Source organism: Cynocephalus volans, chromosome 3, assembly GCF_027409185.1.
Source record: "Cynocephalus volans isolate mCynVol1 chromosome 3, mCynVol1.pri, whole genome shotgun sequence".
NCBI classification, from domain to species: Eukaryota; Metazoa; Chordata; class Mammalia; order Dermoptera; family Cynocephalidae; genus Cynocephalus; species Cynocephalus volans.
In genome coordinates, this window is record NC_084462.1 from 40,733,147 (window position 1) to 40,760,413 (window position 27,267).

At 38.3% G+C, this 27,267-nt stretch overlaps 1 protein-coding gene across 1 annotated transcript in view; it reads left to right on the top strand.

Annotated features, from left to right (window-relative positions):
- TRPM1 (transient receptor potential cation channel subfamily M member 1) overlaps positions 1 to 26,370 on the top strand; it is a 77,429-nt gene extending 51,059 nt beyond the window's left edge. The window contains exons 24-28 of the mRNA XM_063089999.1: positions 145 to 165; positions 909 to 1,053; positions 2,281 to 2,483; positions 3,111 to 3,243; positions 25,113 to 26,370. Of these exons, the coding sequence (XP_062946069.1) occupies positions 145 to 165; positions 909 to 1,053; positions 2,281 to 2,483; positions 3,111 to 3,243; positions 25,113 to 26,370 (1,760 nt within the window). The remainder of the gene's footprint in view (positions 1 to 144; positions 166 to 908; positions 1,054 to 2,280; positions 2,484 to 3,110; positions 3,244 to 25,112) is intronic.
- Positions 26,371 to 27,267: the final 897 nt, after the last annotated feature.

Genomic DNA, 27,267 nt, shown 5'->3' on the forward strand with positions numbered 1-27,267 from the left:
GACAGCAAAACAGTTCTTGTCTTGTTAAACTATTTGTTTCACTTTTCTCTCAGCTGTCATTTTATTTTCTTTCTTCCCCTCCTGTCTACACCCCTTCCCCTCTCCCCCTCCCCCGACAAATCCTGCTTTCCAATCACTGTATAGTCTACGCCATGGAAATTAATCGTAAGTTTACATGGAATTGATGATTCTAGTCCTTAAAATGTGTTTATTAATTAGCCTTTCCCTTAGCTGATTATTGATAGTCTCATACTGTTTTCAAATACTTCTTTTGTTTTCTTGTGTCAATACTTTTTTAGACTGTAAATAAAAAGTAAGCAGACTATAAATTCACTGTCGGGATCATCCTATTTTTTTCTTCGGGAAATAGCTCCCCTATGATAAAAGTGGCATTTCAAAATAAACAGAGGGAGAAAAGATTATTTTTCAAACACAGCACAAGAACAGTTGATTAATCTATTTGCAGGGTAGAGGGAATCCCTAGCCCAAACCACATAAAATTATTTTCAGATTTGGTATATGAGTGAAACCAAGAAAACAACCAGAAGACAACATAAACTAATGTTAAATAAATGGAATTCACGGTAACTTTCTAATAGATAACAATAAAGGAAGAAATTGTAAAGATAGATTTGTCTGCTTAAAAATTAAAAACTTCTATCTATGAAAAACACAATTAAAAAATGGGAAAATGTTCACAACAAATATGACAAACTCAGACTGACTATCTCTGAGTACAGATACAAGTTTTTTCTTCTTTGTATGAGTCAATATCTTTCACATAGAAAAATTATTGCTTATGAAGTAAGAAAAAATATTAATAGGTCATTTAATAACACACATAACAGATATTTATTCTTTTCATTATATGTAAAAAGCAAGGGCAAAAAGACAAACTTTTCTTTCAGCTCCTTGTGGTGAAAACCTGTACGACGAGGAGGGCAAGCGGCTTCCCCCGTGCATCCCGGGCGCCTGGCTCACGCCTGCCCTCATGGCGTGCTACCTGCTGGTGGCCAACATCCTTCTGGTGAACCTGCTCATTGCTGTTTTCAAGTACGTGTCATGGCTGATGGCCATGTGCTTATTATTTATTGCTTTACATATTTTCAGTTTAATCTCAGAAACCTCCCATGCTATCATATATTTGCAGAGAATTTCATTAGGGCTTTTAAATGGATAGAATTTTTGAAGATTTTTTGTTCAACCTTCATCAGTCTTAATGTACTCATAAATCAAGAGGTGACATGTTAAATACATTTAAATTTAATCTTGGTTAGTATTTTAAATCTTTAATGTGTATCTTAATCTAATGAAAATATTTACTTAGATGAAAGTCTCTTGAGGTATAAAGATTTGATCAAGACATACTTTTCATTCATTATCAAGGGCACAGAAAACAATATTAATTTCATAATCTGTTACAATTACTGTAATATTATATAAAATCCTTTTTCTTATTCTTTACAGAAAAGAAGACTAAAATGGCCAAGGGCAAATATGACTTAAACTATTAAATCAAGTTTCTTATCAAACTCGCCCATTTGGCATGATGTATTGAGTGTACAGACCATGCTTAATTAATGTTGAAAAAAAATTATTTTAGGTTCTAAAATGAAAAATAGGAGGGAAAAATCTTTTGTGGAAATCTAAAATAAAATCTTAAAACTGAACAGGGCATTGGAGAGAACCTGGTTCAAACTCCTGACTTAAGAGATGAGAAAACCAGGTTCATAGGAGGATAACTGACTTTGCTAAGGTCCCAGTGTTACAAAACAACACTGCAGGCAATGCAATCATGTGCTTCTCAACTCCGTTGAAAGATAATGAAAGCTAAAGTAAAGATTTTACCCACCCCACGTCCAGAGTAACTTACCTCCAATCAAATTAATCAATCCAGTTACCAAAACATAGTCAGCTAGGTCTGAATTGAAAGTTTAAACACTTCAAAATGCTTAGTTGAATGGCTCATACCTTTACATACATGAGATAAAATTTCCTGAACATATGAGTCAGTAGACTGTGGTGTGGTTTTTCAAGAAAGCAGTAGTAGCAATTTAATACCCTTAATTCTTCATTATTTATATGAGTAAAATGGCCTTGAGCACAGATAATCCACAATGAGAGATCAGCCAAAAGACTGGGTAATTGAGGAATCAGTACCAACTGGCACAAAAAGGCCATTTCATTGTGTATTTTCATTTCAATATGAGTAACTGATCACTCTGGGAAAACACAATAAAAAGTAATATAACTAATTGTAAAAATGTTTTCTTCTTAAAGCAATACCTTCTTTGAAGTAAAGTCAATATCCAATCAAGTGTGGAAGTTCCAGCGATATCAACTGATCATGACATTTCATGACAGGCCAGTCCTGCCCCCGCCAATGATCGTTTTAAGCCACATGTATATAATCATTATGCGTCTCAGTGGTCGCTGCAAGAAAAAAAGAGAAGGGGACCAAGAGGAACGGGACCGTGGACTGAGTATGTGCAGAACTCTTTACTTCTATCCCGGGCTAATTTCAAAAAAGTGTTTCAATTGGACACCCTCATAGAAATCTCACTAAACTATTTACATGTACGAAAAACACAACACTCTAGCCCAGCTGCTGTGCTTTTCAGAATGCATCCCATGTTGTGTTGATTTTATTCTAGTTTGTTAATTGACTAGTAATTAACATCACTGAAAGGCAGCTCATGGAGATCACAGGTTGAGAGAGTTCTCAAAAATAACTCTTCTATATATAAATTTCCACATAAATTCAGTGCTCCTTTCAAAATATTTTAATTTGCTGCACTGAAAGAGGATGAGAAAATAACGCTATGCATTTGCCTCTATTCATAAAACACATGCAAAGGGTTTTCCAGAAAATATTACTTGGTTTCACTTTCCCAGTAGATGTAATTTTGTTTCTGTGTGTTCAAAAGCGAGCCGTTTCGCTCCAGCAGAAAGACGACTGCTGCACGTGACAACCTCTTTTCAGGTAGTGACCACTCGGAGTAGTCAGAGAACTGCCCGCAAGTGGCGGAGAAGGCAGCAGTGACGCAACGGAGTGGCTTCTCCACGCGTCTCGCTGGCTTCTCAAGTGGCCAACACTGTCCTTTGCACAGAACTGTTCCTCAGCGACGAGGAGCTGAAGCGGCTGCACGAGTTCGAGGAGCAGTGCGTGCAGGAGCACTTTCGGGAGAAGGAGGACGAGCAGCAGTCGTCCAGCGACGAGCGCATCCGCGTCACCTGCGAGAGGTGCGCCCGTCCCCGCCCACCGCGGCGCGCCCCACTCTAAGGGCGGCGCCAGCGTTCATTTAAACCTGCGCTCCGAACCGCGTGTTTACTCAAATGCTGGGTTTCACGTGTTTTCCCCTGAAATAGTGCAGAAGATCCGAGCTGCTGTTTCCATACAGTATAAAGAAGTGAAGGATACCGTTTATTGCACGCATTCAAGACCAAAAAAACCCCGAAAATTATTGCCCACCCTCACCCCCCCCCCATTGGGGCATTTACCACAATATCCTGCATTCCTGAAAAGCCACCTCTCTCCCTGCACTGGTGGTCGCGTTGCCTTTGCCTGTCGTGGTCTTCCTCCCTACCCTGCCTAGACGCTAGCTGCTGTTCTGCAACACCTTTCCCGACCTCCCAGGGCAACCCCCCTCCTCTGGGCTCCCATGAGAGTGGGAACTGGGAGGGGCGGAGGAGGGGTGGGGTGTCTTTCCCCCACGAGAGGGGAAGCCTCTAAACTAGAGCAGGATCTGTCTTTCGGACAAGTTTAGACCCTCAGTACCCAGCAAAATCAGCACAGTCCATGTGGTAGTGCCTAATAAATGCAGAATGAATGAATGCATGAGAGTGTGAATCAATGAATGAATAAATGAAGGCAAGTCAGGGAGGGACAGAGAGGGTCACAAGTTCCAAACTTTACAGTATTGCTGCACCCTAAGTGGATAAGAATAACCAGCAAAGGGTGGACAGGTACAAGGAATCTTCACTATCTACATTTTTCAAATCACGTAAGTTTTGAGAAAACTTTCTCACTTAATAAAAGCAATTTAAGCTTGTTAAAGATCTTGATAATTGATACTACATTTTTCCAAGCAATTTAAATAACAGTGCAGGTGGAGGAATGAGCACACAGGAAGAGACCTGCCCAAGGAGATTCTAGCTCATCTTTATATCCTTCAGTATCCAGAATTAAAGTTTCCTGATACAGATACATGCGTATACTGAGAAACATAAAAACATGGTAGGACTTCAAAAAGATATTTCAGCAGACAGTTCCCAGTCAAGGGCCCCAACAATTGCAACAGGATTCACAGACACATCTTGAAGTTTCCCTGGTGCATGTCCAGACCAGTGACTGCCCCAGCCCACAGGAGGGGAGATGCCCCCAGCAGCTGAAGGTCCCTGCCCCCTCTTCCCCTCCAAGACCCTGGCACTTTGTAATCCAATCAGATCCAATCAGCCAAACTCAAGGATTACCTGCACCACCTTTTGCTCTTAATAAGGTACATTTTCAACAAAACTGTGAAACACTTCTTTGATATTTTAACAGTAATTGCTAAGCTTCCAGGGCATAAAAATTATTTCTTCATAAGATGAGGTACAGCATGTAGGTCATCTAAAATTTCCACTTTTTAGTTAGGCATTAACTTGAATTTAATCACAGCTGGTCATTTACAATGGAAATTGGGGGGGGGTTGGCTCTGCTTCTCCCCCTTCTCCCTCCTCGTAGCATTGTTTGGATTTTTACCATTCTTGGACCAAGGCTCCAAGAATGTGGTTATCAGGTTGCTACCAAATTGTATTTTTCTCCTGGGGCTCTGTGCACACGTAATAGGAATGAACGTGTGCAGGGAAATAAAAACATGCTACTTCCTGCTTCCCTTGGCTGAGATCCCCGAGAGTGATGGGACACATTCCTGCCCCTCCAGCTTCCCTTTGCTGGCCCCGCCTAGGCTGACTCACAGGTGGATGCCTGAGATGAAAGAGGAGCGGTCTGGGGAGAAGGGAGCTTTCCTTCTCTCTTAACCAAGCTGGTTGAGGAGTAAAGGAGAAGGTGGGAGGATGGAAATAAAATTAGTTATTTATGCCTAACTTTGGGCACCCGTGATTACTTTTAAAACAACCATTTTAGTACCTTATAATCTTCTTTATACACTGAGTTAGTTTACCTCCTGAGTCACCACTTGCCACCTGACAGTTTTCCTGCTCTTCCCCAGCACCACCAGATGGTGGGTCTGGTAAGGAGTGCGCAGTACCCCGCCTGTCCTCCCTGTCCAGGTGCCTTTCCAGACCTGAGCCAGCAGTTCTCCTGACTCAGTCTTACACGTGTGTGCACTTGGGTCATTTATGCATGAGTCACATTGCTCCACGTTGGGGCTCTGAGTGCTTTTGTGTGGGAACCAAATTAACAGCTTTCTCCTAATGCTTGGAAAGTTACATTTAAAATTTTAACAATTCAACCATTCATTTTTCTTATAAAGTTTTAGCATTTCATAAGAGCCAATATGTAGTCCCTCAATAAGAGATGTGCAATATGATTTAGCGGTGGGTGTTCAGTGGTGGGTTGCAGCAGGGTATTTAACCCAGGGCCCTACCCAGCATGCCTGCTTAGATGTCTCAGAGGCACCAGACTCATGGCTCCCCTCCCAGGCTCCGTCATCACCTGTGCTCCAGGCTCTCTGAATGGCACCACCATTCAGCTAGTTTAGCAATATGGGAACTGGCAAATCACGTGACACCTCCCTCTTCTTCACAAACAATCATCTCATTCTATTTACTTCCCCTCGTGAATAAGTAAGTCATGGTCCTCTCACTTCTTTCCATCTCTACCACCAGCACACTAACACAAGCTTCCATCATTTCTGACCCCCATTCCTCCAGGTGCCCCCCACCAAGCTCTCAGGGTTAGTTTCTGCTCTTTCAATCCACTTTGTACTCTAGACTCTAATCACTCCCTGCACTCCTCTCCCAGCAGTTCCCTGTAAAAGTCCCTCAGTGTCTCCCACTGCTCTCAGGCCTGCAAGGCCCTGCCATCTCTCCTTCCTTTCCCTGGCCTATCCTCTCCCTCAGCCTCCATATTCCGTTTCTTCACCTTCCTTCATTTCCTCAAAGCACTATGTTCTTCCTGCCACAGGGGCTTTGCACATGCTGTTCCCTCTGCCTGGTACACCTCACCCTCTTTCCCTGCTCATCCTTTGGATCTCTGCACAAATGCCAATTAATCGCAGAAAACTTCCCTGACCACCTAACACCATAGACTAGGTCAGGACCCTTGAACCCTAAGCTCCATGAAGACAGGACCATGTCTGGATTTTGTCCACCATGGTATTCCCAGAACCTGCATGTCTCTACATAGTAGGAGCCAGACTTTTTGACTGAATGAATGACTCAAAAGTTTGTCTCCTGCTCTGAATGCAAATTTATATCCCATCTTCGATCAGTTTCCTTTTGGAATATAAAAAGTATGCTTGATTTGAACCCTCCAGGTTCAAAACATTCGCTTTACTATTAGGAAATAGGAGCAGTCTCAGATGCAAGTGACTGTGCCACCCACAGCTATCAGGAAGAACACTTAATATCAGAAACACCAAAACCAGTGCCGGCTTTGACAGGCATCATCTCTTTGCGTGAAGATATAACATAAGAGAAACAAGAGGGCTGGAGGGATGAGAACATTTTATAGATAACTTCTGCCAACATGACCAAGGTAGAACCTCTCAACCTAAATATTCTCTTCTCATCACATGAGGTGAATAACTGGTAACATGTATCCCTGATTGGAGCCCCAAGTCCACCTCTGTGTCTTCTGCAAATCCACTGCTGAACACATTGCTCTTTTCGTGGTTCAGCTTCCCTTACCACGGATCACACGTGCAAGGGCAATGGGGTTGGCAAGAATCTTTCCTGACAAAATTTGGTCAGAGATTCAACTTCCTATTCTCAAACAATGGGAAATATGTCATCGAGTATGTTTTTCTTTTTTCCATGGCTTCAAGGAGCTTAGAACCAAACTTAATATTTAATTATAATAAGTATATCAGTGTAGATTTTTAGAATATGTGGTATATGCTGCCTCCTTATTTCCTCCTCTTTACTCTTTTTTATCTTCTACTCCATTTACATAAATTTTATTTATATCTAATATTTCAAAATATGTGGTATATAATTCATAAATTATATATTTTAAATGTAGTTGTCTCTGTACTTAAAAAGTTATGGGTCTTAGACTACCCAAACCTAAAGTAGCAGATTCTGATTCCCTCAAAAACCTTCTGGGTTAGTGGTTTCTTGTCAGATCTGTGGATCTGCATTAAGGTCCTGGATTTCCTGTAAGCTTGATGGAAAATCAGCACTTTGTGGCCTTGAGATCTTATTTGACATCCTTTTCCCATGTGACCAGGAAGAGAAGGTACTAGTCATAGAGACCCTTCAGGAAGGAGGCTAGATAGTAACTAGAAGAGGAACTGAAAGAGAGCCCAGGCTTAGAAAGGAAGTGGATGATTCCTCGAGTGTAGAGAAGGTCACAGAAAGACAAACACGCAGTGATGGGGAAGGCGTTTGGGGAAGGTCCCATCTGAATGTCTTAATCTTATCAACTGATAGTAGTGAAGGTTGCTTGGATGATGGGAAAGGGATGGAAGTAAATGTTGGCGTTTTAATGTGCCCAGTAAATGACACTTTTGTTCCTCACCTGACTTTAAGAGCAAATTCATAGATAGATGCAGTTGTCAGGCAGATAGTGATAAAAACATCAGCTTTCTTAGTAATAAAAGTTGTACTGGATGGTGTGGCTCAGTTCTTGCCAAATACACCTGCAGAATTAGGCATGCCCACATGGTCACAGGCAGCACTAGCCTTCTGGGCCTCCCTTCTCACAGGCACAGTCAGCCTCCCCACTAAGTTGCCATATGACCAAGACAAAGTGAGACCCATGTTGCTTGCAGGCAGCTGGCTCCCAAAGAGAGAGAAGAGCATACTGGTGTCCTGGTCCCCAAAACCCAACCAGAAAAGCAGTCCTCTCAAGAATAAATTAAGGGCTGGAGAGATGCCAGAAGTGTTACACTAATGGAAAGGCTGGGCACATAGAAAGGAAAAACAGGAATGGGGAACAAGTATTCCCTCCCAACCCCCACTGAATCAACATTACAGACTTGAAGCCTGTGGGGAGGAGTCAAGTTAGTTCACTTTTAGGGGAAACACACTAGGAAGGGAGATAACCAAGGGATGGCTTGGCAAAAAATAAAGAAGACCCAACTGAAATTAGATAACATGACTTTGTATTGGGCCCCTTGACTTTCATCAGGGACACTCTACAGACCAATGGCAAGGATACAGAAAGCAACCATACTTGGGGCATGGAGGCTGAGCCAGTCAGTGAGGATATCACAAAGATGCTTGCGTTTGCAAGTGGCAGCATAAACATATCACATTGCCTTCAGGCACCATTTAGCCTTGCCCAGCCCTGGAGTCCTGGTAGTGATAGATGAAGGGTTACGGATGGGCACTATTGTGTTAGAAGTAAGAGAGAGAGAACCTAGGCTATTAATAACAGCTTCACTTAGTGGCCAGCCACAGAGTCTGGCCTGAATAGAAAGTGGAACATGGCCAGAATAGGCTAATGATTTAGATGACTTGAATTCTAGAATCCTGGGAGGTCTGAGGTATAGCCGTGTGGGTGCATATAAATGAGGCAGCATAGAGCTGGAATCCCAAAGAGTTTAATATTCTTTTAGTAATTACTCAGTATATTGTTTATTACAAAGAATGAGAAAGCCAGAAGATTTAAAATTTGAGTCCTGTTCTTTTGTTATTAGTCTTTGTTTAGCCTTTCATATATAAAAACTCTGTAAGCAGAACAAGGTTCTACCCTGTATGTTTTCCCTATGATTCCTACATTTAAAAGGCAGCCCTGTATGTGGAAGTAGATGGAAATTTAAAAAGCTAAACACAAAATTTAGAGTGGATTAGACAACTTTATGATCTATAGATCTGGAATAGAATTACAGGGTAGGAATAGTCTTAGAACTCAAGTATAGAATACCATAAAATCTAGAAGCATGCGTTTCTTCAAGTATGACCTGGACCCAGCTCCAGTAAGCATTTAACTCTATCATTAAGGAAATGTTCCCATATAAATTATGAGATGCCTTGCAGGTAAAGGGTGATTTTTTTCCCATGAAAAGATGACAGCATATAAAATAAGTTTTAGTTACTGACATACTACAGAACTCCAAATGTTTTAGTCCTGTCCTCAGGACAGAGTCTATGCAAAGTCCAATAAAGCCATACAGAGGTATTGGCTTGGAAATTACCACAAAAGTTCCACAAATTTATATATCATTGTACCTATTATTTGAATGAAATGGAAAACATTATCTACAATTCCTTAACAAAAAATGTGTTTCTGTTAAGCTAATTTAAGGTTTAGGGGTATCATGTTCAAAATCAAATACCCTTAATAACATATATACCAAGATGTACAAAAGATTGCAATGACACCTTATGTCACACCATCATGTCCTTTGACATTTGTTTAGTGTTTACAGTTCACAGAGCACTTTCATTCATTTACACAGTTTCATTTAATTCTCACAACACTATTATGCTATGACTATGATTATTGTTTTATAAATCGCTCACCAGTGACAGATACATGATAAAGAGGAGCTGGTGAAGTAACTTTGTCACTAATGCAAATATGGATACAGCTGAAAGGAAACCCTGAAGTTGACAACATGCTAATCAGAAACAGCCTTTGTTTTTTCTTCAAAAACAAACTAAACAGGTATAAAGACTTATGTAATGTCAGTTGTTAATCTGGTACAATTAGCTTTCATTTTCTTAATTTAAAGAAAGATATACATATACATGTATACTTGTTTATATACATGAATGAGGGCACTTCAAAAAGTTCATGGAAAATAGAATCAAAAGATAATACAAATCTTTTCCACAAACTTTTTGAAGTACCCTTGTATACACACAGATGGTCCCTGACTTAATGATGGTTCAACATAGAATTTTTTGACTTTATGATGGTAGAAACCATACTTCAAGTATACATTCAATCATTCTGTTTTTCACTTTCAGTACAGGATTCAATAAATTATATGATATATTCAATGCTTTATTATAAAATAGGATTTGTGTAAGATGATTTTGCCAACTGTAGGCTAATGTAAGTGTTCCGAGCACGTTTAAGGTAAGCTAGGCAAACTATAAGGTTCAGTGGGTTAGGTGTACTGAATGCATTTTCAATTTATGGTATTTTCAATTTATGATGGGTTTATTGGGACATAGCCCCATCATAAGTTGAGGCTTATAAATATATTTATTTGTATGGGATTTATATCCCATATAACAATGGGATATAAATATGGATGCATATATTATGATATATAATATATTTATTTATATATATGCCAGATTTTGAAACTGATTAGGGCATTAGGGTGTACTCTTTTAACAGAAAAAGCCCAAAGACCAATCTGTGCTAATCTCTGAATTAGAGAGAAATCAGAGGGTGGGGGAAACTCGGCTATTTTTAATCAAGACCAATTAAGAAAATTAGGTTCTGGGCTCCTCAGTAACTTTAATAGGAGTATGCAAGAAGCAATAAAGGACAGGGCAAATATTGTCATAAGTCAAGCTGGCTTAAAATTCTATTTAAAGGGGCTGGCTAGACAGCTCAATCGGTTAGAGTGATGTGTTGTAACACCAGGTCAAGGGTTCACATCCCTGCATCAAGCAGCCACTGGAAAAAAAAAATTATACAAAGACAGGAGAATGATTGATTTGGACCCAGATAGTTTATAGATTTCATTTGTTTATAGTTTCCTTTGATATAAAAGAATAGACTCCACAAATTATCTCTAGGCAAAAGTAAAAAATAAATTTTAAAAAAATTTTTAAAAAGAATGGAGAAGGCTAGCCCCTAGGAATGGTTCTTCAAGCCTGCCAGTTGAGAAATCATGTGTTTGGTGGTTAGGAAAATGGCCTTGATGCCGTTTTCAAAAGTATTCTTACTTGGAAGAATTTTTGCTGTAAAGCCAATGCTATCATAATGTGTGAAATAAAAACCTAATGGAGCTACTTATATGATCTACAAGTAAATCCAAATGCAGAAATAGTTACAGAGTCATGAACTCAAATGGAAGGAAATGGAGAGAAGTTGATCTGATAAGAAAGTGTCTTCGTGTGTAAGAAAGCATACGTTGCATTACAAAAGTACCCACCATCCTAAGAAATACTCCCTTTAAGCTGAATACAAATCATACCAGAAAAATGGTTATACTGCACATGATTTGACCAAATGATTTGTAATATTAAAAAGAGTACTGGCATATTTCGTAAAATGAATATTATTTTGAAAAATTTTGAAAACCCTATAATAAACAACACAATCATGTTAACCTAATTAAATAATACCTAAATCTAAGATCACAACATACTTTCACATACAGTGGCTGAGGTCCTTGACATCACCAAGACGGCTTTCATTCCTGTGGTTCTTCTACAAACATCAAAAGTAGCTGCTAGTTCTAGAAAAGGTTTTTTCAAACTGGGGTCCTCAAATGCCTCGGTGTTTGGGGTCCCCGAGTTCTAAGATAATTTTATTTTTTCATTTCAACAATGATGGCATGTATGTGAAGGGTGCTTGAGCAAGTTTGGGAATGAAGAGTAAAATGAGGCAGGAAAGGAGGACGGAAACAGATTTTGAAGAGCTTTGAATGTATGTACGTAAGGAACAGAAATCTTTATTGGAGGTTAAGGGCTGCTGTGCAATTGGAAGGGAAAACTTGAAGCTGTATTTACATAGCACTTTTCATGAGAACGTGTCAAAAGTCTGTATCATAGAATAGGGTTACCAATGGAGATCATAAGATTGTTCCTTAACACTATTCTTGTCTCCAGTACTGCAATGTCATTTCGTTTTATCTTAAGTTTGTTGGGAAGCTGCTACTGTTTTTAAGAAGGAGTGACATGGTTGTGTCTCTGCTATCTTTTTGGATTGAGAAAGAAGACACTGGAGGCAAAGAGGCTATTTCTAACAACTAACATTTTTTGCTTTATCAGTTTGGGGTACAAAATGAGGTCATATATCTTTTAATATTAAATGAAATGATTCTTTGACCCCATGTGCTTGTTCCAAGAGTGCCTTTTCCTTCTTCCTATGATCCCACCCCTCCACCTTGAGTCAGTTGCAGGAGATCCAGTGGTCCACTGAAGTCCCTACCCATTTCATCAAAAACCAGGAAGGTGAGGCCAACTTTTGCTTCTTTCTCTCTCTGTCCTCCTGCCACTTGGCCCTGGAAGTAAGTGCAGTTGTGGAAGTGCAGGGCAGAGAGAATTAATTAAAGCCCTAGCTTCCTGGCTGGAGGACGGAGAAAGGGACCTCCAGGGCACTGAAAATATAGGAAGATTGTGGAGAGGGAGGAACTTGGGGAAGTAGCGCCATAAAGTAATGAACTCCAGAGTTCACCCCCAAGCTGTGTATGTGTTGGGGGGGGGCATGGTCTGCTCCTTATTTGAACACCAAAGGCATTGTGGGGGGTGAGCAAAAAATGGTAGAGTCAGGAACTCTGGAATTCTGTCCCTCCATAAAAGCAAGAACAAAACTGGCAAAAATTGTCAGAATCAACTTTTTTGGAACTCTGAAAATTAAGAAATGGCTTTTGGCAACCTGGAAGTGGCTTATTTAAGAAAAATGACTGAATTTTGGTAAGAAAAGTGAGTTCTGTGACATTTTAACTTACTCCAGTCCCATTCCCCTGCTCTCCAGCTCAGTGACAGCCTTAAAAATAACAGCCCACATTCCCAGTACCAGTGGCAGCAGAAACTTCATATGGAAAGAATTGTAATTATTTGTTTTGTCTTGTCTGGTGGCTCCCTGAAGGACCAGCTTGAAAGACTTGCCTTTATTTCACCTGACTTGGAACAGGCCTGGTGATAAAGCTGCTAGCCTGGAAAGGATGGGGGAAGGGTTGTCAGAAACATTTAAAGGCAAACGTTTAAGTCCCTGCTTCCTGAGGTGATACATGACAGCTGGGGAAAACAATAGACTAACCAAAATCTCAGGAGAAAGCCTGTGGAATGAGATGTGTACAAGAGCTTTGAAAAGCTCCAACACATTCCTGGGAACCTAGAAGACCATATGAATGCATAGGGCTGTGCAAATGCTCAGGAAAGACCTGAGAAGTCTGTGAGCTCTCGATTCTGGCTGACCTTGAGGCTCTGTGCAAGTAAAAAGTGAAGGCTAAGGCAAAGATGTAAACTGCCTAGCTGAATGTGGAAGATACACCCGTATACACATATAAAGCCTCTCAGCAAAAACTAGGGGATTTTTGATCCCAGAGATTTAAGGAAATCTCTGTCTAACCATTAATTGACCACTAAGCTAACAGAACACAGATTTCAGTCACCTCACAAGACAAAGAATACAGACCTTACAGAATTGTATCAGAAAAATCACTAAACAAGCAACAACACTACAATAAGAAGCTACAACAAACCTTAGGGAGGGAAGAGAGTTTGGTTTCCAGAGTTGCCACATTATAATATCCAAAATGTCCAGTTTTAAATAAAAATTGCAAGACATGCAAAGAAACAAGAAACTATGGCCCACACACACAGAAAAGGCCAATCATTAGAAACTGCCCCTTAGGAATCCTGGATGTTAGACTTTTATCAAAGACCTTACTTAATTCCACTATTTTAGCTATTTTAAAATGTACAAAAAGCTAAAGCAAATCGTCTCTAAAGAACTAAAGGAAAGTATGAGAATGATGTCTCACAAAATAGGGAATATCTATAAAGAGGTAGAAATTAATTAAACAAACAAACAAACAAGAACCAAACAAAAATTCTTGAGTTGTAAAGTACCATAACTGAAATGAAAAATTCACTATAGAGGGTCAAAAGCAGATGTAAGCAGGCAGAATAAAGAATCAGCAAACTTGAACACAAGTCAATTAAGGTTATGTGGTCTAAGGAACAGGAAAAATAAAGAATGGGGGAAAAAGTCTTAGATACCCATGGAACACCATCAAGCATAACAACATAGGCATAATGGGAGTCCTAGAAGGAAAAGAGAAACTAGCATAAAGAATATTTGAAGAAATATTGACTGAAAATTTCCCAAAATTTGATGAAAGACATGAATCTAAACATCCAGGAGGCTCAATGAACTGAAAGTAGGATAAACTCAAAGAGACTTACACCTATCTACATGATAGTCAAACTGTCAAAAACCAAAGGAAAAGAATCTTGAAAGCAGCAAGAGAGCAGCAACTCATTACATGCAAAGGATACTCAAAAAGATAAAATGCTGATCTCTCATCAGAAACCAGGGAGGCCAGAAGACAATGGGAGGACATATTCACAGTGCTGAAAGAAAAGACTGTCAGTCAAAATTCTATATCCAGCAATACTATTTCAACAAATGAAGGAGAAATTAAGATATTCCCAGATAAACAAAAACTTATATACCTGCCCTAAGAGAAATACTAAATAGGGTACTCTGGGCAGAAACAAAGAGCCACAAGACAGTAACTAAAATTCACATAAAGAAATAAAGAGCATCAGTAAAGGTAACTACACAGGTAAATATAAAAGGCATTATAAAATATATTTTTGTAACTACTTTTTATTTTCTATATGATTTAAAAGACAACTGCATAAATTGATAGCTACAAATCTATATTGATGGGCACAGATTGTATTGTCACCTCTCCCCCAGGGTGATGGAGATGCAAAGGATTACTTAAAGTCCATTTCTCCTGAGCAATGAGAGGCCCAAAGGGGTTAAGTCCCAGGAACGATTTCTTCAAGAGAGAAGGAATTCCTGGGAAATAACCCAAAACTAGGTTTTCTCTCGGTTTTTATTGTCCATGCAAAAAGTTACAGAAAAGAACAGAGGTGGTTAATCAGTCATAGTGAAAACATGAACAAACCAGCTACATAACAATTTTCATTAAAGCAGGTGCAACTTAAAAGTAGTTTAAGCATTACCATCAAAGGAGTCATAAAACTAAGCTATGTGACATACAAAAGTACCAATGAGATAATTGTTATGGCAACACTTAGTTCCCTAGGAAACTTAGAGAAGGAGTTGAAGGTGAAATGTGGAACCAACTGCTAATTGGCAGAGTAGCCTTGAAGCTTTAACTCACATACTTTTTCATGGTTTAGCTGCACCAAGGGCATCTGCCCTTAGAGCAAGCACTTTTGCTGTGTTACAATTTTCATATCCGCACCAAAGACTTTTTAGTCGGGTGAAAGTTTTCTTTTTTTTCACAAGCTCAGCATTTCCATGTGCAATACTAAAAGGTTAGGTTATTCTTCAAACTACAAGGCTTTGGCCTTGTTAAAACTAAGGACTGTGGTCCTACTATGCTACAGCCTAAACTAAAGGGCTTTGGCCCTTCTAACAGCTAAAGACTGTTGTCCTACTAAGATAAAGATCCTACTAAGCTACAGCCTGATCTAAGGACTGTGGTCCTTCTAATCTAAGGGCTGTAGCCCTACTAGGCTAAAGGTTAAGGTCCTGTGAAATACATGTGCTTTATTAATGTTAGTACCCTCCACATTGTATAAAGATGTAATTTGTGACAATAATAGCATCAACTGGGGAAGGACAAACGGAGCTTTATAGGAGCAAAATTTTTGTATACTCCTGAAATTAAATTGCCATTAATCTGAAGTAGATTGTTATAAATTAAAATGTTGATTATAATCCCCAGCGCAACCACTAAGAAAATAACTCAAAAACATTTAATAAAAGAAAGAACAAGAGAATTAAAGTGATACACTAGAAAATGTCTATTTAACATAGAAGAGGGAAGTAATGAAGTAAGAAAAAAAAAAAAAGACATAAGATGTATAGAAAACAAATAGCACAATAGCAGAGGTAAGTTCTTCCTTATTAAATATAACTAGATTAAACTCTCTGATTAGAAGACAGAAAACAGCAGAATGGATTTTTTTTTTAAATGGTGTAACTATATGCTGTCTACAAAGACTCACTTCAGATTCAAAGACACAAACAGTTTGAAAGTAAAAGAATGGAAAAAGATATTTCACATAAATAGTAACAAAGAAAGAGTTCGAATGGCTATGCTAATATCAGACAAAATAAACTCTAAGGCAAATATTGTTACTAGAGACAAATAAAAACATTATATCCTGATAAAAGGGTCAATCTATCAAGAAGATATAACAATTATGAACATATTTACATTTAATAGCAGAGCCTCATAATGTGTGATGCAAAAACTGACAAAATTGAAGGGAATAGACAGTCCTACAGTAATAGTTGGGGACTCCAATACTCCACTTCCATTAATGATAGAATTAGACAGAAAATCATTAAGGAAACAGAAGACTTGAACAATCCTACATGCCAGCTTAACCTAACAGACAATAGAACAATCCACTCAACAATAGCAAAATACTCATTCTTCTTAAGAATATATGGAACATTTCCCAAGATAGACCATATGTTAGGCCATAAAATGAGTCTCATTATTGTTTTTTTTTAACTGACGTTACACCAAATGTGTTCTCCAACCACAATGAAATAAAATAATAATAACAAAAGGAGATTTGGAAAATTTACAACTATGTGACAATTAAACAACACACTCTTAAATAACTAATTGGTCAAAGAAAAAGTCACAAGATAAATTAGAAGATACTTTAAGGTGAACAAAAGTGAGAATATAACATACCAAAACCTACGGGATGCAGCAAAAGCTGTACTCAGAGGACATTTATAATTATAAGAGCATACATTTAAAAAGAAAAAAAGATCTCAAAGGCATTGAGAACTGAACAAATGAATAAACCACCACCAACATCCTAGACTGACCACTGGGCTGCACACGCACAGGACAGATCCCAATAGCACTGCAAAGTCTGAAAATTGGAATCACAGCCTACAGAAAGCATGTTGGAATTTGTACCCTGAAATTAACCAGATTGATCACCTACTAAAATAAAAATATTGACATTCTCCATGGGAATTAAACAGGACTCAGAGTCACGTGACATAATATTCAAAATGTTAGGATACAATTCAAAATCATTTGGAATATGAAGAACCTAGACCATCTCAAGTCACCTGGGAAAAAGATAATCAATAAATGTCAATGCCAAGGTAACATGGATGCTGCAATTATCTGACAAAGGCTTTAAGGAGCTATTTTTAAAAATGCTTGAACAGAATTGCAAAGATTCTTGAAACTAATGGAAAATAGAAAGTCTCATAAAGAAATAGAAGATATAGGAAGAACCAAAGAAAATTTTAGAACTGAAAAACATAATAACTGAAATTTAAAATTCACTGGATAGGCTCAATAGCAAAACAGAGAAGACAGAGGAAAGAGTTAGTAAACTTAAAGATATTTCAATATAAATTACCTAATTTGAACAACAGAGAGTAAATAGACTTGGGGGAAAAAGAGCCTCAAAAAATAAAAAAAAACTAAAAAAAGTTTTTTTTTATTTAAAAAACCAAACAAACCAAAAAAGAGCCTCAGGGAACTGTGGGACAATAACAAAAGGCATAACATTTGTGTTATGAGAGTTCCCAAAGAAGAGAAAAAGTGTGATGCAGAAAAATAATTTGAAGAAGTAACTGAAAACTTCCAAAGTTTGGTGAAAAACATAAATCTGCAGATTAAAGAAATTTAGAGGATGCTAAACAGGATTAACTCAAAGAAGTCGACACATATCTTAGAAGCTGCTGAAAACTAAAGACAAAGAAAAAAATTTACAGCAGCCAAAGAAAAATTATACATTACTTACAGGAGAATAGTAATTTTAATGACAGCAGATTTCTCATCAGAAACCATGGAGGCCAGAAGAAAGTGGCACCATGTTTTTAAAGTGCTGGGAAAAAAAAAAGAAAAGAAAAGAAATCCTGTCAACCCAGAATTCGATATCTAACAAAAATATCCTTCAGGAATGAAAATGAAATAAAGACATTCTCAGACAAATAATTCATTAATAGTAGACCAGCTCTAAAAGAATTACATAAGAAATTCTTCAGACATAAGGAAATGATACCAGAAGTAAATTTGGAATATCAGGAATGAAGAAAGGGCATCAGAAATAATAAATACAGTCACTCACCATATAACAGTGTTTTGGTCAATGTGTAGTAGGCGACACCATCTAGGTTTGTGTAAGCACACTCCATGATGTTTGCACAATGACACAATTGCCTAACAACACATTTCTCAGAACATGTACCCATTGTATATTGATAAACGTACTGATGAGTCCTCTCTGGAGTTCCTTAAAGTATATTTAACAGTTGAAAGCAAAAAGTTATCATACTGTCTGATGGGGTTTCAATATATGTAGGTGAAATATATGAAACTATAGCATAAAGGGGTATGGGAAAGGGATCTATATATGATAGTGATTGTTGGGCTGGATCTCAGATCCTTCTACCCCTTCTGGTGCAGGCTGTGAGTCAGGTAATTGAAATAAGATTCTCACAGCTTTATGCAAGGTAGACATACTTCATTCTTCAGGTGTGAGCATCACAGACATACTTTATCCTCAGACATGAGGATATCTGCTGACCAGCAATTCAGAGCAGTTACCTTCTTGCTCTTAGTACACAATAGCGGCCACAAGCCAAGAATTACATAATTACAATAATCATGCTGAATCAGTAAATGGGCACACATGCCCAGTTACACTACTTGCATAGTTTGTTTCTAGTGAATGTGCTGAATCTTGCCCATTTGTAAAAGATGTGAGGTGAGAAAGCCCAATTAAACTTTTCTACTTTCCTTACAGTGATGTTTCTACATTCAAATTGAAATGGTCAAATTCTGATCCTAAGTAACTGTGAAATGTTACTATTTTTTAATCCTTAAAGCAACTAATATAAAATCTAGAATAAATGATATAGTCATTTCCCAACTCATTTTCTGAGGCCAGCATTACCCTGATACTAAAACCAGGCAAAAACATTCAAAAAAAAAAAAAGAAAACTACAGACCAATATTCCTCATGAATATAGACATAAAAATTCACAACAAAATACTAGCAAATCGAGTCTATCCATGACCGGCTAGTTTATCCCAGGAATGAAAGGATAGGTCAATATTTGAAAACAATCAATGTAATCCATATTAACAATTTAAAGAAGAAAACTCCACATGATCATACCAATTGGTACAGAATAAGCATTTGACAAAATTCAACATCCACAATAATAAAAAATTGAATTAAATTTAGAAACCTCTCAGTAAACTAGAAACAGAAGGGAACCTCCTCAATTTGATAAATGGCCTTTACAAAACTGGATGTTTTCCTCCTAAAACTGGCAACAGGGAGAGATGACCACTGTTACCACTGCTATTCAACAATGTACCTGGAAGTCTTAGCAAGTGCAATAAAGCAAGAAAAAGAAAGAAAGGACTTACATCTTGGAAAGAAAGGAATAAAACTATTCATATTTGTAGATGACAAGATTATATATGGAGAAAATTGTAGAAAATCACATAAAATCTTTTTAAAACAAAATGGAACAAACAAAAAACTTCCAAGAATAAGTGAATTTAGCAAAGCTACAGAATACAAGGTCAATACAGTAAAATCAATCTTACTTCTATATACTAGCAATGTGTAATTGGACATAGAAATTTTTTAAACAATAAGATTCTACAAGAGCTCCAACAAAAATGAAATACTTAGTTATAAATCTTGTAAAACATGTATGGAATCTGTATGCAGAAAACTGTAAAATCCTGATGAAAGAAATCAAAGATGACTTAAATAAATGGAAAGACATATAATCATGTACTGGAAGACTCAATATAGTTGTCAATTCTCCCCAAATTGATCTATAGATTTAATGCAATACCAATGAAAATCCCACCAGGATATTTTGTAGATATACGTCAGCTGATTTTAGAAGTTAAATGGAAAGGCAAAGGAACTAGACTATCTAAAACAATTTTGAAAAAGAAGAATAACACTAGAGGAATCATACCACCCAGTTTTAAGACTTACTATGAAGCTATAGTAAGCATGGGATGCATTCGACACATATAAACGGAACAGAATAAAGAGTCCAGAAGTAGATCTATCCAAATAGAACCAATTGATTTTTCCTCCAAAGGTGTAAAAGTAATTCAATGAAGGATGGATTTGTTGTCTTTTCAACAAATGCTGTTAGATCAGTTGGACATTCTTATGCAAAAACTGGATCTCAACACATACAAAAATTAACTAAAAATGGATCATAGGTCTAAATATAAAACACAAACTATTAGAAGAAAACACAAGAGAAAATCTTCATGACCTGGGAATAGACAAAGAATTCTAAAACATGACACCAAAAGCATCATTCATTACCATGCTCTAACTAACTAAGATAACCATCCAGCTCCCAAACAGCCTTTGATGTAAAGGGCAGTGGCTGCCAGAGGCTCTACTTCAGGTGCTGCTAAAGCATCCTCTAATCAGGTCTAAAATGTATAGTAAACGGCAGTGGAAAGGGTGTGGTTTCTGCTCCAGATAAGGATTCACTGACCTTCCTTACAAACTCAAAGCAATGTGAGCAAAACCTCATCTAAAACCCATTTAAGTTTTATGGATCTTGCATGATCTTTGATAAGAACTTATAGACTTGTGCCCCAAATTTTAAGGTATTGGACATGCTATAGATGCAGTGATTGTCCCAGCTAGATCTATTATCAATCTTCTGGTGAGTCGTTAAGTTGTTCATTTGGAGAGTCAGGGTGAAAGACAGAAAGGTGATGTAAGCACTTCTGTTTTTAATAATTACAGCTTAAAGTAGCCAGTAGTTCTTAGTCCTTACAAGGGACATGAAGAAGCTACCAGGAGTACTGAAAAGTGTCTTTCCACCTAGTGAGATGGTCTGGCAATTTCCCAGTTTTGTGTCTGTGGTTCAATAGACATATTTCAAGGTGGTACATGACCACCTGATGCAGAGTCTGGGCTTCTCTGCAATAAATCCCTTGCCCAACACAGCAGGTGCAGACTTGCTACTGGCAAGATTGAAGCAAATGGCTGGGCAAAGCTGTCCTGATGTAGGAGCATTTTCCTACAGGAGTTCAGCCTTGGTGAAAGCGTCAGTCAGGAATTGGACTCCTAGAAAGGTCACAGTATCGCCTGACAGGAACTACCAACCACTTCTGGGTAGTAATGTTGCCATTATTGGAGGTGGCAGGCAGATGGCCTTCCTTCTGATGTATTGGGTTAGCAGCTGAGCCAGCCAAGGGGAAATGGGATGATTAAATGAGAAACAAAGGATCGTTGGTTAAAAGGAAGACTTCATCTGGGAACCAAAAACCTTAACAAATAATCTCTTGGACCTTGAGACACATATTTTCCCTGAAAAGTATCCATTTTTTTTTTCTCAGCAAGATTTTGTTAAGTTATTAAGGAATTATTTAAGGGTTAAGTTATTGAGGAATGAACTAAGACGAATACGTGGAGGTGCTATTTAATGGCATACTGTTCTAGAAATATGAAGACCTGCAGCAGATTTAAGTTCCAACTCTTGCTATAACTTTTTAAAAGATGGTGAAATTATCAAAATGCACATGAATCAAGTTTTAATATACTGTGTGATGTGTGGATGAGGCTGTCCATTGAAACATTTCTTTGAATTCTCAGGCATGGTTTGGCAGTGCAAAAACTCTGTAACATTAACAAATTCAATAAAAAGCAAATATGTGGGGAAAAAAAGCATAATTCCTTTTAAAAAAGTAATAAGCTGGATTTAATAAAAGTGAAAAACTTTTGCTCTGCAAAAACTGCTATAATTGAAAAAAAAACAAGTTATAGACTGGGAGAAAATATATACCAATCACATATCTCACAAAGGATTTATGTACAAAATATCTCAAGAATTCTTCAAACTCAATAATAAAGAAAAAATGACCCAATTTAAAAAATGGGTTAAAGATCAGAATTAGACACATCAAAGAGGACATAAGATTGTCAAATAAGTACGTGAAAAGATGCTCAACATCATTAGCTATGAGTGAAATGCAAATTAAAACCATGATGAGATACGTCTACACACCTATTACAATTGTTAAAATTTTTTAAATGCTGAAATAATCAAAAAGGTTGTTGAGCAACTGGAACTCACAAACACTACCAGTGGGAATACGAAATGGTACAGCCACTCTGAGAGACGGTTTGGCAGTTTCTTATAAAGTTAAACATACACTTACTATATGAACCAGCAATTTCAGGTATTTAACTCCTAGATATTTACCCCAGAGAAATGAAAGCTTATGTTCACACAAAATCTGTACATGAATGTTTACAGCAGCTCTTTGCTTGCTTGCCAACAAATGGAAACAACCCAGTGTTTCTTCAGCAGGTACTGTGGGACATCCATATTAGAAATATGTCTTTATGACAGAATCAACTTTAATTAAAGAGAAACCCGAGCAAATCACTTGGACCTAGAATACCTCTGTACTCTCTGCTGTGCTGAAAAATATTCCACTCTGTGCTGAACGGAAGGCTGAATTAAGACTTAGGAAGTAAACAAATAACTTGTTTGCTGATTAATCGTATCTTACTATCAGCTCCATCACAAATGATGGATTTCTCTTGTGTTTTCCTGCCATTCCATGTGTAAACAGAGTTAGGACTCTTGTCAAATTGATTCCTAGATAGCCTGTCTATCCCCATCTGAAATGGAAACCACTTTTTGTATGGATATCAAAGTTTATGAAACATGTTTTAAGTATTTGCAGGAAGTCACAAAACATGGCTAGCGAAAGAGACAGTTCATTTGTCCTTTTTGTTAACCATTTCAGATACAAGTGAACTTAAACTCATTTTTTTCTTTCTCCTTCCACATGTACTATAAAAGCTCACAACTTCCCTTGATTTGGCGTAGCTGTTTAAAATTTGCTGTCTCCATGTTGCAGCTGTTTGTAAGCTTGAAACAAGCATCTGACAATTTTTTTAACCTGAGCCACATCATGAAACAGTTTCTTCCACAGCTTCAATGGAGTGGCAGTAGGGATAGGAGATTTGAGACGCCAAAAGAGGACTCCTAATGCAGAGCTTGGTAACTGATTCCACGCGGGGAGGAGGGGAGACTACAGGGGTAAAAGGAGAGAGTAAGTGTAAAGGAGAATCAACATTGACATCTTTCTAGCACGAGTGGCTGGCAATGCTGTTATCTGAATTAGGTAATACAGGGGAAAAAATTGGCAGAGAATAATAAAAGATTTGAAGGGAATGATACCTCCATTTTACAAGTTTATTTTAAAAGTTTGCACAGCTGTGTTATCTTTTGCTATAAGGATCTCAAGTTTGACTGTTACAGAAGCAATGTGGTCGTTAACACAAAAGGAATCACCAGGGGTAATAGCTTTGAAGAGAGCTGTTATATTTAACAGAGAACATCAAGTCTTAGTCAGAAATAATGGAAAGTTAATAGTCAAAAGTTTTTCTGTTGATCCCTGAAATGCAAAAGGAGAGAGAACCCTTAGAACCTATTGAGCACACAATAGAGAGACTTTAGAAGAAGGAATCCAGGGCTTCTCATACATGGTGAATTTGGTCCTCCTTTGTGGCAACCTTCCAGGAAGCCAGACCCTTCCTGCTCAAATGATGTGGTTTCCTAAGGGGCATATAAATAGTTCTTTCCCCAAAGGAGTTAAAAATAGAAGCCAAAGACCCCCCACACATCAGAGTACAGCTGTCCATGTGGCCAACAGAGGAGCAGCACTCACAAAAGCAGCTCTGGGAGACTGTGGGGCACAGCTACAACACATGGGGGTGCAGAGCGCAGGAGATGCAGTCAGGCCCAGAGCAGAGCCACAACAGCGCAGGGAAGGAAGGGGGCGCTGGCCAACCAGCAGCATGTGGTGGATAGGAGGAAAGCAGAACAGGTGAGGGGTTTATAAGGATACGCAGAGAGAGTAGCAAAGACCTACTAGAAACAGTCTTAGCCAGGTGACTCTAGAGACTGTACATTTTTAAGAAAGGTGGAAGAAGAGTAAAACAAGGGAATCAGGCCAAAGTGTTTGCCTTTCTCACACAGGAAGGAACCTGCCAGAACAGACCACCACACTGCCCAACTGGGGACTCCCAGGACTCCCAGGCCCACTCTGGGACAATTTCAACTTTTAGAAGGCAGTCCTGAGTCCTGGGCATACCTCGTTGTTTCTCACAGTTAAATTTCATGAACCTATTGAAAGAATTTATATTGTACATCTTGAAATACAGAACAAGATCTATACCAGCAATTTTAGTCCAGGCAACATTATGGGTCTATAGGCCATTGCCTGATCTTCTAGGAGTTTTTTTTTTTTTTTTTTTTTAAGCATCTAACAGCAGACGTTTGTAATCTGTCATGATCTTTTGTTGTGTAACCTCATTAAGGGTTATTTAAAGAGTAATTTAAAGTTACTAGTATTCTTCAGACAATTAAACAACCTATTGTCCCTTAAGTAAGCCATCTGATAATATGAACTTAATTATTAACAATTCATTTTCTGAATCCCTCAAACTGCAAATAAGGATTTTAATTTATTTGTTTTGTTATAACCATTCATTGCTGACAGCCATAGTCAAAACTCCACAGACTAAGTGCTAGTATCTTCCAGAAGCAGTGTGATACATCAGCTAAGAGACAAAAGCTGAAGCTGGTGCTGGGGCTAGACGGTATATGCTTAAATTCCAGCTCCACTGTGCACTAGCTGTGTGTCTTTGGGCAAATTACTGACACTTCCTGACTTAATTCCCTCATCTGTAAAATGGGAATGATAATAATAGTATCTACCTAGGGCTGTTGTGAGGATTAACTAAGCCTAGAATAGAACCTCAGTAAGTACAGTGCTTGTTAGTGAATCCATAAGGCACTTAGAGCAATGACTGGCAAATAGTAAGCACTATAGGTGTTAATTATCATTTCCTTTATTTGTTGATGCTCTTCGTGGTGATTTTAGTAGTTATATTAGGGGTATGTGAAGCTTGCAAACATGCCAAATCAGTTCTATGATTCTCAAAAGACTAAAAACTAATATAACAATAACGTTATATTTTTAATATTCAGTTAATCACAGTTTAATAAATCTCTTTATCTTCCTCAGAGTTGAAAATATGTCAATGAGGTTGGAAGAAATCAATGAAAGAGAAAATTTTATGAAAACTTCCCTACAGACTGTCGACCTGCGACTTTCTCAGATGGAAGAATTATCTAGCAGAATGGCGAATGCTCTTGAAAATCTGGCGGGAATCGACAAGTCTGACCTGATACAGGCCCGGTCCCGAGCTTCATCTGAATGTGACGTGACGTATCTCCTCAGGCGGAGCAGCATCAATAGCACCGACGGCTACAGCATGTACCGGTATCATTTCAACGGAGAGGAGTTATTGTTTGAGGATACTTCTCTCTCCATGCCACCAGGGACAGGATTCAGGAAAAAAACCTGTTCCTTCCGTATGAAGGAAGAAAAGGACGCGAAAACGCATCTGGCCCCAGCACGCCAGGACAGCCTGCACCTTTCGCCCAGCGCAAGCGCCCCGGCGTCACCCGACCGCGGCCGCCTGGCGGTGGAACACCTGCAGAGCTCTGCGGAGCCCAAACTCGGTCCAGACGTTGAGATCTCAACCGAAGACGAGGAAAGGCAGGCTGGCTCTCAAAAAGAAGAAACTAGTTCCCCGAGTTTAGATCAAACAGAGGTTATGCATGGACAGAACGAATCAGATTTTCAAAACACTCAGCTCACAGTGCAAACGACCAAGATAGAAGGCACTATTTCCTATCCCCTGGAGGAAACCAAAATGACACACTATTACCCTGATGAAACGTTCCATGCTTTCAAAAGAATGAAGTCCAGAAGCTTTGTCTATTCCCAGGGAAGAAAGCTGGTGGGTGGGGTCGACGACTGGCACACAGAGTGCAGCTCGGTCACCGGCGCAGTTGAGCAGTGGACGGCAGAATGGAGATGCCAGGTTCAAAAGGTCACACGTTCTCGCAGCACCGATATCCCTTCCCTCGTGTCGGAAGTTGCCGTGCAAGCGGAGCAGACGGAACGATTTGCGGATACCGAAGATGAAAACTGTGTTTCTAGAACACTCCCCCAACTCTCTCGTTTATCCTTCGCTGTTACGGACAGAACTGGGAAGGAAAACTTACTGTCTGTGAAACCAGAGCAAACTTTGGGATTCCCATCTCTAAGGTCAAAAAGTTTACACGGCCATCCTAGTAATGTTAAATCCATTCAGGGCAAGTTAGACAGATCCGGACATGCCAGCAGTGTAAGTAACCTAGGAGTTGTGTCCGGAATCACAACGCCAGAATACAAGGTTAAGCAAGAGAAAACTTCCACAGAAACCGAGTGCTAACCTGCTTTGTTTCTTTGATTTTTTAAAACAATCAGAACTGGTTATCTAAGCATCATAAATTACTGACAATGTTTTAATTAAAAATGTTTGGAAATTCGGACTTAATTTAAAACCTAATGCACTAAACTTAAAGTAGTATTTTGTTACGTATGTTAGTAAACGTAGTTTTTTTAGTTGGAGTAGGATCTAAGGAAAGTGACAATACTCCAACCAAGATAAATTAGTTAATCAGTATGCAAGATTATACAATCTGTTCATTCCTGAGGGCCACCAACTAGCCTAAGAAATGTCTTTGGGCATCGACATCATCATCAAGGCACTTAGGGAGTAAGAAAATATGTAGGAAAGAGAAATTAAACAGAAAGCAAATACAGAAAAGGAGGAGTGAGGGGAAGAAAAATAATGTCATGAGGAGCAAGCAGTGCAATCTAATCAAACATAGTAGTATCTAATACATCAAAATAAGAATACCACATATGTTCAAATCATTTAATATAGAACTAACTGCCTTAGTAAATAAACAAGAATTATATTTCTGTTCTTTGTAAAACATAAGAAACATAATAAAAAGTTTTTTATTCTTGTATCCCCAAAACTCTGGCACACTCATAAGTGAAGTATAATATGGTATTTGGTATAAAGTAAGCTTGTTTTGGATTTTGACCAATGGGAATTAAGACTTGAACTATCAAAAGACCTCATTACAAATGGTTCTCTCCTATGAGACTGTATGACTGTTGAAATTCTGAACATGTATCTCATCACCGTGAGGTTCCTGTAGTCTTCCATAATTTAGGTTTCAAAATCTAAAAATTAAACTGTTAGTGTTGTCATATAGTTATTCTATATCAAAAATGCATTTTTGCTCAACGTATTTTGGAAATAAAGAGAAATAAA